Below are 11318 nucleotides of genomic sequence, written 5' to 3'. Positions count from 1 at the left end.
AAAGAGGAACAGGCTCCCAGCGCCACCCCCTTCCTAGCCAGGCCCCATAAAAGAGCAGAGGAAGAGGTTTTGACGCACAGCCCAGAAGAGGCAATGTTTATTAAAACGATGTGCGCACACACGGAGGGAGAAGTTTTTCCTCCCTCTTTCCTAACACTGAACTTTTGGAACAGGGGAAAAAAAAGCCCTCCTAGCCTATGGAACTCCCTGCCACAGGAGGCTGGGGCAGTTGCAGACCCGGATGGCTTAAAAGAGTATTAAACCAATTCTGCGGAGGGCTGCATGGAGAAGAGGGCTTTTGCAGAAGGGGCACGTGGGGTCATCCAGCTCAACCCCCTGCGAAGCAACCTTGGCATGATCGGGACCACAGACCCAAATTTAGTGGAAGTTGGGGGGGAAGAGTGTGGCTCTTGCACCCGGGTCCTGCTTGCTGGTTCCTTATGGGGACTAAAGGGGCCCCTCTGGGCCCGATCCGGCAGGCTCTTCCATTCCATCGGAAGGCGGCGGCCTCTCCTTCCTTGGAGGTCAATCTCTGCCTCCCGGGGGGGTTGGGATGGATGACCCCCCGGGGTCCCAACTCTGCACATTCAGTGGGAAAAGGGGGCTTTCACCAGGAACTGCCTCTGAAGAGCATCACTTGCAGGGAAGAGCCTGGCTCTCCCGTTTGGGGGCTGATTTGGGGTCATCCGGATGGCCAATTTGGGGACAGGGACACAGGACCCCCCCCATGCTTTGGCCTGATTCATTTAGGACTCTTAAACACCCCCCCCCCCAACGCAGAGAGAAAGAGGCAGTTTGGGGAGCGGCTGCGGTGAAAGGCTGCGAGCGCGACTCGCCGGAAGATGTGGGTGACGGAGGAGGTTTTTTCGAGAAATAAAAGGTTTCCTGGGGTGGAGAGAAGCCAGCTCAGGTTTTTGCAGGGCCCCCAGCGGCTCAGGGAGGAGGAAGGTTCACAAAAGGGCTGCCAAAACGAGGCAGCGTGGGGGAGCTTTTAAGCTTGGAGAAAAGGCAAAAAACGTAGTTGGGACACTTGGGGGTCATCTAGCCCAACCCCTGCAATGCAGGAACGGGCAGCTAATCCCTATGGAGAATTGAACCTGCAACCTTGGCTCTTATCAGCATCATGCTCTAAAAGAAGCTTTTCTCTTTAGATCTTGCTGAATATTGCAGGATTCAGGACAGATATGTCCACTGTTAACCTGTGGAACTCCCTGCCACAACGGCAAACAACTTTATTTCCCATAGAGACACCCCATTAGGTCTGGAAGCTGGAATAGATGTGCGCCCCCCTCCAGTTCTAGCCAGGGCGCCCTTCTGACGCTCTCATGCCACGTTCTTCAACTTGGCATGTATTGGACTACAACTCCCATCAGCCACAGCTGGCTTGGCCCAGGATAATGGGAGTTGTAGTACCATTCGCACCTGGGAAGCAAGGTTTCAGATGGAGTCTCCCTCTGCTGGAGGTTTTTCAGCAGGGCTCAAATGGATTTTCTGTGCATTTTAGGAGCGGGTTGGGCTGGATGGCCTTTGGGGGTCCCTCACCAACTCCACGATTTGGGATCTAGAACAGCTTCGAGATGCAGAAACCGGGCTCTGGCCAGGCGCCCTCCGATGCCAGGACAACGGCACACGCCCAAAGCAGCGCCCGGCAACGGCTCCCAAACAATGAGTCACCGGCCGCATCCAGTGTTGACAAGGAGGGTTAGGCCAGGCCAGGCCCAGCGGGTGGACTTTGCGCTACAACTCCCAGGCGGGGAAGGCGCGCTCCGCCCTTCCTAAACAAAGCAGGGGCCGGCTGCAAGGGAGGGCAGGTGGCTTTTGGGCAGAGGGGTCCAGTGCAATGCCCACTGCCGCCACCTCTTGGGAAACATAGCCCCCCTTTCCCTGCAGGAGAAGCTGGGAGTTGTAGCACAGCACCCGCCTGGCTGCTTTGCTCCTAAAACGGCATCGCATGGCGCATCTGGACCTGCTAGGGCCGGCGTCCCACAGGCTGGCACCCTCCAGACAATCCGCACCACAACTCCCTTCACGGCCCCCAATGTGCTGGCGGGAGTTATAGTTCTATAGGGCGCCAAGATGTCTTGCGCATCCTTTTCTGCCAGAAACCCTCGGTCCAGCCGCCTTTTCTTCCTTCCCCGCCCCGAGGCGCCCGGCGCAACCAGCACTTGTGGCCGCAAGGAGGACAAAGGCACCTCGGTTGGCGGCTCCCATTGTTTGCCAAACAGGCGCCTTCTGTGCTGGGCCTGCGGCTGAAGCATTGTTTCCCGCAGCCTAAGGGAGACGGGCCCTTGTCCTCGGCGTCAGGGACCCAGGAGTCCTGCCCCCAAGACCGGCTCGTCCCCCAACTCTTTGTCCATTGACAACTTCCGAGGCAGCGGTGGTCTAGTGGTTAGAGCGCTGGACCCGGGAAGGAGCAAATCCTCCGCCCAGCGGCCCTGAGGCTCAGTGGGCAGAGCTTTGGTTGCTGGCTGCTGCTGCTGCCTCCCTTGCAGTGTCGCCGTGGCGATTAAATGAGGACTAGCCCCTTGCGTTGACCAGGGTCCAAATTATTGCTTGGCTTTGACGCTCTCCCTTCAAACTGGGCTCCCAGTTACCCCAGTACCTTTTGCGCTGGGCGCCAGCCCTCAATGACCCCCCACCGCCCCCCCCACGGCACCACCAACCACGACCACGTTCAGAATTCAATTTCTCTTTTATTTCGTTCGTCTTGTTCCAATATAGTTTTCTTTTTTCTTAACCCCAAAAAAAGCTACACCTTGTAACCATCAGAAAATTTGGCAGCGATAAGGATTTCTCGTGATAGAAAAAAATGGCCCGAAGGGGGGAAGAGGAGAAGAGACACGGGAGGAGGGGGTGCGGTTTTTTGGGGGGGTGGGGGGTAGAAAAAAAAAACAACTGTTGAGAAAGCAGGAAAAGTGGGGGGGGGGAGAGGAGGAAGAGAGTGGCGGTCCGGCGCCGGGGGGTGGGTGTCCCACGCTGGTCAGGCCGGGGCTGGGCTGGGGGTCCCGGGCGGTGGCAGCCCCCGTGGGCATGGTGGCCCCCCGGTCCCTCAGTAGTACCGCAGGCGGGGGCAAGGGGGGGGCCTCAATATTGCGACCTCCGCAAGTGGTTGGCCATCTCGAAGCACTTCTTGTTCACGCAGCCGCCGTGGACGCCTTCCTTGCCCATCACCAGGACTATCGCTGGGGGGAGAAACGAGAGGGGGGGGGTCAGCGCAAAAGGAAATTAAGACCCCCCCCCAAGGCACCAACCACCCAAGGAGGAGGAGGAGGGAGGGTCCTTTTGCACCCAGGCACTGCCTGGTTCCTCCAGCTCAAGGTCTGCCAATTGCAGTTTTCTCCCACTGGAGCAGAGGGACTACAAAACCCATCGTCCACAGCAAGCGGGATGGGTGGGTCGGTGGTCGTGGCAGATGTAGCCCCCGGCAGCAAGGCTGAGGGGCAATGATAAGTTTCTGCCTTCTGTAGGGGGTTCCCAGCTGGGGTCAGACTACAACTCCCATCGTCCTCCGCGAGGACTACAACTCCCATGCTAGGGATGATGGGAGATGTAATCTAATAAACGGGGGGGGGGGGGGGAGAGATCAAGAAGCGCCAAATTGGTGCCGCCATCAATGGAGGGGGTTCCCTGCGGGTGTCAGACCACAAGTCCCATCGTCCACAGCAAGGAGGATTGGTGGTAATGGGAGTTGTAGTCCAACCGCAGCTGGGGACCAAACTTGAGAAGCACCAAATCTGCACTGCTTTCCATGGGGGTCCCTCAGCTGGCGTTGGACTACAAGTCCTATCAGCCCTAGCGAGCAGGACCAGCAGTCAGGGACGATGGGAGTTGTAGTCCAACCACAGTAAGGGAACTAAAGCCATTCTGGGCAGCTTCCGACAGAGATAAAGACATAATAAACAGACTTTTTTATGGGTCCTGCAAAATCACCCTTCAGGGGAATTTCGGGAGAAGCCTTGGAAAGTGGAAAACCCCTCTGCAATTGCGGGCCAAAGGTGCACCACTGCGGAACTCCCTGCCACAAGAGGCAGGAAGTGCAGACAGATCAGGCAGGGAAAATTCACAGAGGAGATCGAGGCTTTTAGATTTTGCGCAAAGCTGCCCAGAGCGGCTGGGGCAACATGGACTAAATTAAATAATAATAGTAATAATAATTTTGGGGGCTTCTAGAGAACCTCCAGGTCCCAAGGAAGTCTATCTCAATTCTTAGTGTAACTGAAGGGTGGCTTTTTTTGGAGGGGGGAACCCAAGGCAGGGCTCCTCTAGCCAGAACCGGGGGCCACCTTCAAGTTGAGCAGCCGACACCCCGCTAGCCAGCAGCCGTGCCACGCAAAGGATGCCAAATTTGACTTGGGCAGGACTTCTGGAGGTCATCCATCCCAACCCCCTGCAATGCTACACCATCCCTGACCCGACAGCCATTACCTTGGCAGGGGGTTGAGCTGCATGACCCCGGGGGTCCCTATCTACCCTACAATGCGCCCCAACCTCAGGAGCCAGACTCTTCTCCACTGCCTTGCAGCGGGTTGGGCTGGATGACCCCCAGGGGTCCCATCCCTCCAGCTAAAAACCTGGCTCCCATTAAGCAAGATTTACGACCCCTTGCAGCTGCCACGGCAAGACAGAGGCCGCCTTCTCCGCCCAGCCGGGGGCTGGATTAGCAACAGCTGTCCACCCCCCCCCCATTTGAAGCACCCCCCCAAAAAAAAACCCCACAGCTGTTGGGGAAAAGAATGCAAGTCGTCCCTTCTGCAAGCGGGGAAGAGGTGGACAGCTGCAAGGAGATTTTTGGGGAGGGGAGAGGAAGGGGTGTGTCCCCCCCCCAGGTTAACTCACTCTTGGCCGTCATGGCGGCTGTGATGTTGAAGGTGGGCGCCCCGCCGGTGCTTTTGGTTCTGAGGTCCATGGTGCACTCGCCGTCCGTGTGGAGGCTGTCCCGGATGACGGAGCACTTCTGCCCGCCCAGAGTCAGGCCGTTGACAAACAGGTTGCTCCGGTCCTTGCCCACCAGGATATTCACTTCCGCCGGCTGCCAAGGGGGGGGGGGCGAAATAAAAAGAAGAGGGGGGAAAGTGAGGACCCGCAGCCTGGCAGCCCCCCCAAAAAAGACCCACTGAGCATCTCAAGGAACCCCAAAGCCCCCCAGTACTGAGTCACGCCCCCCAAAACTAAACCACAGGTTCCCAAATGATGCAAATGGATGTGCCTCAGTCAGTAGAACCTCACGGTCCTGGGTTCGAGACCCACACCAAGCCAAAGATTCCTGCCTCGCAGCGGGTTGGGCTAGATGACCGCTGGAACCCCAACCTTACAATTCCATGATTCTCGGGGGTTATTTTTGAGCTGCAATTCCGGGGTTGGGATGGATGACCCCCCAGGGCCCCCTTTCAAGTCCAGGATTCTAGCAAAGTTTGGATCAAGTTGGTCAGTTTTGGTGGGCTGGGAAAGCCAGCCAGATTTTTTTTTGGGTAGTGGGGAGAGAATAAATAGTAAAATTATTTACGAACTTCGGTCAATGCAAAAAGTTAAGAAAAGATTTATGGGGAATAAGTAAATAATATGTACAACACAATTTAGGAGAATGTACAACAGGATGTAATCTTTGAAAAAAAATAAAACATGAAAATTGTAAAACTATTATTATTCCTCAATTACACTAAATAGCTTATTTTTTATTTAATTGGACAATTAAATTGTTGCCTTTGGAAAAAAAATGCAAGCTTCTCACCTGAGCAGTGCTTTTGTGAAAAACGGGGGCACTGGGTGTGCGTTTTCTGGGCCCCCCCCAAAAAAGTTTGGGAACCACTGGACTTCAGTGCCAAACCAGAGAATGAAGATGGGGGTTCGGGGGGGGGGCATAGAGCAGCAGACCCGAAAGGGGCTCCCTTAAGTCATCTAGCCCAACCCCCTCCAATGCAGGGGGGGGCAGATCTTTTTTGGGGGGGCAAGGGGGCAGCGCAAGCCATGGGGCAGACCTTTGCATCTGAGGACACCCAAAAAGCAGCTGCAGGGAGCAACTGTTCCTTGTGGGGCGAAGGGGGTCTGGATGGAGGGCGGAGGGACAGAAGGAACCCCCCCCCCCAAAAATTAAGCCCCTTCTCTCCTGCCCCCTTGGAAGCTGGAATGGAGCCCCAGCACCTGTTGCCCCGCAAACAAACCGCCCTCTGTCTCCTGGCCATTAAGACCCAAAGGAAAACAGGGGAAATCCAGGGGTGTTGGTTTTTTGCTTGGGGGGGGGGAGAAGAGGAAGTCTTTTCCAGGCTCTCCCCCCCCCCAACTTGGACACGGCTAAGTCCAGTCTGTGGGTCAATTTCCTCCCCCCAAAGCGTGCTTACGTACGGGGAGGTCATTCTCCACCCAGGACTAAGCTCCCCCCCTTGCTGCCATGGCCTCTGGAAGCCCCCCATTATTTGGGCGTGCAGTTCCACCCCCCTACAAGGAAGGGAATTTAGTCAGCACACCCCATAGCTCAAGGGATGGCTGGGTCTTTTTTTTTGGGGGGGGGGGACAACAACTGCAGACCCCCTGCCTCCTTTTTAGCTGCTCAAAAGATGTATGTCTCCATTTGGAATTTTGGGACCCCCCCAGGTCATCCAGCCCAACCCGCTGTGAGGCGGAAGAATTTGCTGGTACTTTCTCTGTCAAGGCAGCCTACTGCCCCCAAGATATGTAGGACGTCAGGGGTTTTTTTTGGGGGGGGGGATCTGAAGTGGACCCTGCCCTGCAAATACTTTCTCTGGGCTTACTGCCACCCCCCCCCAGCTGCACTCTAATAGTGCCCCTGCTTTGGGGGGGAGGCAGAGAGGAGACCTTTCTATACACACAGCAAAAAGTTCACAGCTCAGAATTGTCCCGTTGAATAAGGGACCCCCAGTGGTCATCCAGCCCAACCCGCTGCGATGCAGGTCTTTAACACCCCCCCCAATGCTCTCTCCTCTGCCCCCAATTCCCCAGGAGGAGGAGCAGGGCTGAGTGCACACACAGCAAGCTTTATTTTATCCCCCCCCCAACAGTGCCAGTTTAGGGCTGGGCTGGCAGCGACTCCGATTCCCAGGTTGCACATTAACTGCGGGAACACACAGAATAGCCTCCCTGAGTGGATAGAAGAATGGAAGAGGCAGCGGGGGGGGGGGGAGGCAGGCCTAGCCGCCTCCGCCCATTGCGCCGCACTCCCCTCCGAGGAACAGAGGAGGAGGGGACAGGAGGGAACGGAGGAAGCCTGGGCTGCTGCTTCCAGTTCCCCTCAGTGGGAAGAAATGGGGTCCCTCCAGCAGACCCCCCCCCCAGGATTCAGTCAGTTAAGGGGGGGGTCTCTGGGTTGGGGGGGTTAGGCTAGCCCAAGTGGCCCCTTTTGTAAAAGGCAGGCCCCATCTCTGCCCCCCAACTCACATAATCCCCCCCAAAAAAATCAGGAGGGATGAAGCTCAATTGCCAAATTTGGAGAAAAGTGAGGAACTGCGGAAGAAGTCAGAAACACCCCCTCCAAAAAAAAAATGCACACACAAATTGCACTTCCGCTAAGGTTGGGGAATTGGGAAGTTTGAAGCAAAGGCCTTCTTTTGGGGGGGGGTTAGGAATTCTGTGGGGCATCCCTTCTTCCCCTCCCCATCATGGGGCGATGCTGGGGCTCAAGGGATAATGCGGGGGTCTCTCCCCCCCAGCACTGAGCAAAGGGGGCACAGATCCTCTGCATCAAGGGGGGGGGACAGAAAAGACATTTTTAAAGTCCTCTGATCCTCTCCTCCACAGGGAGAACAGTGGATCCTTAATAATAATAATAATAATAATAATAATAATAATAATAATAATAATAATAATTTATACCCCGCCCTCCCCAGCCAAGACCAGGCTCAGGGCGGCTAACAACCAATACTAGAAACAAGTTGATTAAAATACAACTTAAAACACAATATTAAAATACAACATTAAAACATTAAGATGCAACCTAAAGGTCGATCAGTGGATCAACAAGGGATCAACAGTGGATCCCTTGCAGGGGGCGCCCCCAGGCCAGCTGTTTTGGGCCCCACCCCAAAAGGAGCTCCAACAAAGCCTCCCTCCAGATTCTTCCAGGGCTGGGGGGGAGAGAAAAAGGGATCCTTTGCTCAGGATCTGGAAAGCAGGAACTGAGGAATTAATCTGGAATTTTTTTTTGGGTGGGGGCTATTTTTATTATTTGCACAGGTCCCCACATTTTGGAAATGGAGGGTGGGGAGACACGCACACCCCCCCTCTCCCCCCGCAGGAAAGTTGCAAGGAAAATGCAAAAAAATGTACCCAGGCCTCGCAGCAAAATCTCTCGCGCCCCCCCCCAAATATTCCTGCCAGAGGCCCAGAGCCGGGATTGCTCGGAGATTAGCCGCAGCTGAAAGGAATCCAGGTCTGGAGACGTGGCACTTTGGGGGGGGGAGGGAAGAAGAAGAAAGGAGAGGGGGGGCACCCAAAAACCCAGCAAGGCGATGGATGCCCCGACGGGGCGGTTTGGGGTTTTTTTTTTTGCAAAAGTTCCCTCCGGGCTCCACTCTGCGCGCCGGAAGCGCCCCAGAGAAAGGGGGGGGGGGGAGAGAAAAAGAGTTTCTAGAACTTTGCAACTTCTTTTCCGCCCGGCCTTTGCGCAAGGGGGGGAGGGAAGAGAAGTGCGCGGGGGGGGGCGCGCATGTTTGCTTGCGCTCTTGAAAGTCTCTCGAAGGCCTGCAAGCGACGCTTCTTGCGGCGCAAAAGCCCCACCTGTATCCTGTTTTGCAAAGAGAAAGAGAGAGGGAGGCGCGCTTGCCCCACATCCGGGGGGGGGGGTGTGAAGAAGCCAGCCCTACGGTGCAGAGGGAGGTCGTGCCCCCCCCCCCCAAGACTCAGCTCAGAAAGTCTTGTCTTTTTTTTGCCGGGACTGGGGAGCCGCTTTTGTGCCGGATCCGAACAAGGAAAGCGGGAGAGGATTTTGGCCGGGATCTCCAGACCCCTTTGCCAAAGTGGGGGGGCCGGGGTGGGGCGCGGCGGGTCAGGCCACGAGTCAGCCCCGGCTAGACGCCCTTGCGCAATCGCGGAGTGGTTTGGGGGGGGGACAGAGAGAGAGAGAGAGAGGACAAGAGAGGTGCCGGGGCTCAGCCTCCGCCCCGCGCACAAAGGCACGTGGCGGCCGTGGCCCCCGGGCGCCTGGGTGTGGCCCGCGGGGATCGGGAAGCGGCTTGGAAGCCATGCAAACTTGGCGGGGGGGGGGGGAGTGGAAAAGTTGGCCCCGCTCCCGCCGAAGTTTCCACGACGCCGAGGGAGCCGGGAGTGAAATCCCCCCCCCCACCCCACAAATCTGGGCCTTGGATGAGAGATCCCATTACGCACGGAGAGGTTTAGGGGTACCCGCTCGGAGGGTGATTTTTTTGGGGGGTGTTGCCCCCTCCCTCGCCAGCTGCTTCCCCCCCCAGGGGGGAGGGGCGGCCTGCCTCCTTCTCCTCCCCCCCCCCCCGGCTTTTGAGTCATTTCCTCTCCCGGACTGGGCGCGGGCAGGGCGCGGTGGCGGTCGCCAAAGCAGGAACCGCGGCCGCCTGGCGCGCTTCTCCCCACCCCACCCCCCAAAAAACCGGGGAGAGGGCAAGATGCAAAAGAGGGGGGGGAGATGAAAGAAGAGAGGGGGATGCCCGCGATTGCGGGGGCCGAGCAGCGCGCGCCTCTCCCCTCCCCCACGCCCCCCCTTTCCCGGGCCTGCAGGCTGACTTTGCAAGAGGAAGTGGCGGAGGCGCTTTGCACAAAGGCGCACGGGGGGAGGGGGAGCAGGAAGAGCCCCTCCCTCCCTCTCTCTCCCCCCCCCCACAACCCCGCCGTCGGGGGAGGGTCGCCCAGGTAGCGCCTCGTTGCAGCGGCTTTGTCGAGGCCCCGCGCGCCCCCCGCAACTTCGCCCGGGAGGAAGCAACCGGGAGGAACCGAAGCGCCCCGGGGCGCGCCTTCGAAGGAGGGGACCCCTTCCCTTCCTCCTCTTTCCCGCCCCCGGTGCAAATCCCGAGGCGGCCGAGCCGGGCCCCCCCCCACGCCCCCTGGCTCCCCGCAACCCCGGGGCGCACCGTGATGTTGGCGAAGGTCTTCCCCGGGGCGGCGGCCCAAACGGACGGCACGTCCTTGTAGCCCACGATGGCCGCGTCCTGGCAGGTGTCGTCCGCCATCAGGTTGTCGATGTAGCTATTCCAGCCGCTCATGGCCGCGGAGGGCGATGCGGAGGGATGCAGGCGCGCACGGAGGAGGAGGCGGCGGCGAGGCTGCTGCTGCTGCTGGGCCCGGATGCAAAAGCCTGGACGGGGCGGGCGGCGGCGGCGGCGGCTGCTTGCTTCTGTTTGCAGGGGACCCCGGGGGAAGAAGGGGACGCGCGATCCGGATGTGGCGCGGGCGGCGGCGCGAGCGGATCTGGCGCTGCTCCGGAGCGGCGAGCGAGCACAAGGCGGCGAGGGCGCCGGGCGCGGAGGAAGGGGCCGGCCCAGGGCGGGGAGCGGGGCGGGGAGGCCGGGCGCGCACACGCCCCTGCGCGCGCGCGCCCGCCCGCCTCTCCCTCCGCCCCCCAAGTGCAGCTCCCTCCTTGCGAGCCAGGGGGCGCCCCGTCCGGCGGCGGCGATATTCGGGGGATGCTCTGCCCGCGTTGCATTATGCAAGGGAAGTTTGGCAGCGGGAGCTGCGCAGACTTGGCCCCGCGATCCTCTGATGCTGCGCGGGAGCCTGGCTGGTTTTCGTCACCCCCCCCAGCAGCGCCCCGTTTCTGCAGCCCTCCGTGCGCCCCCTGCATCTCTCCGTTGCGCAAACCCCCTCCCCATAGTTCCTTGTAGATCCAGATTCCCTCTGGTTTGCCAGCTGGGCTCGTAAGGAGAGCTTTGATGGTGGATCAGGCCCACCTAGGTCAGCACGGTCTGCTTTACGGTGGCCCCCAAGTTGGGCTGGAGCTCATCAGCAGCAAATCTCCCCCGCACCCAGGCACCCTTGGGTGGGTGCTCCCGAGGCAACCCATGGGCCACGCTTTGGGGGATAAAGCGGGACAGGTCAGTCGGTAGAGCAAGAGACTCTGAATCACAGGGTTGTGGGTTCGAATCCAACGTTTGGGCAAGGAGATCCCTGCATTGCAGGGGGTTGGGCTAGATGACTCCTTGGGGTCCCTTTTCCACCTCTACAAGATTCCACCCCAACCAGAGCCTCTTCCCTCAGTTTCTCTGCCTCCATTTCCCCAGGAAAACCTGCCTTTTTGTGGAAGCTGGCTCTCAATTTATTAAAAATTTAAAAAGGACCTCGTTTGCTTGGGCTAGAATTGCAAGCTAGCCGGTTCTTGCAACAGGGGAGAGGAGGGAAGTGTG

At 58.4% G+C, this 11318-nt stretch overlaps 1 protein-coding gene across 1 annotated transcript; it reads right to left on the bottom strand.

Moving 5' to 3' along the window:
- Positions 1 to 2673: 2673 nt before the first annotated feature.
- PFN1 (profilin 1) lies at positions 2674 to 10465 on the bottom strand. The gene is made up of 3 exons (XM_083410870.1): positions 10050 to 10465; positions 4837 to 5029; positions 2674 to 3182 (listed from the first exon to the last, which is right to left on the bottom strand). The coding sequence occupies exons 1-3, from the start codon at positions 10179 to 10181 to the stop codon at positions 3085 to 3087; spliced, it is 423 nt and encodes a 140-aa protein (XP_083266996.1). The 5' UTR covers positions 10182 to 10465; the 3' UTR covers positions 2674 to 3084.
- Positions 10466 to 11318: the final 853 nt, after the last annotated feature.

The sequence above is a fragment of the Podarcis tiliguerta genome, assembly GCF_965153285.1.
Source record: "Podarcis tiliguerta genome assembly, chromosome: 13".
NCBI classification, from domain to species: domain Eukaryota; kingdom Metazoa; phylum Chordata; class Lepidosauria; order Squamata; family Lacertidae; genus Podarcis; species Podarcis tiliguerta.
The sequence above is the reverse complement of the archived record's forward strand: the minus strand, read 5'-3'. Positions and strand labels throughout refer to the sequence as shown.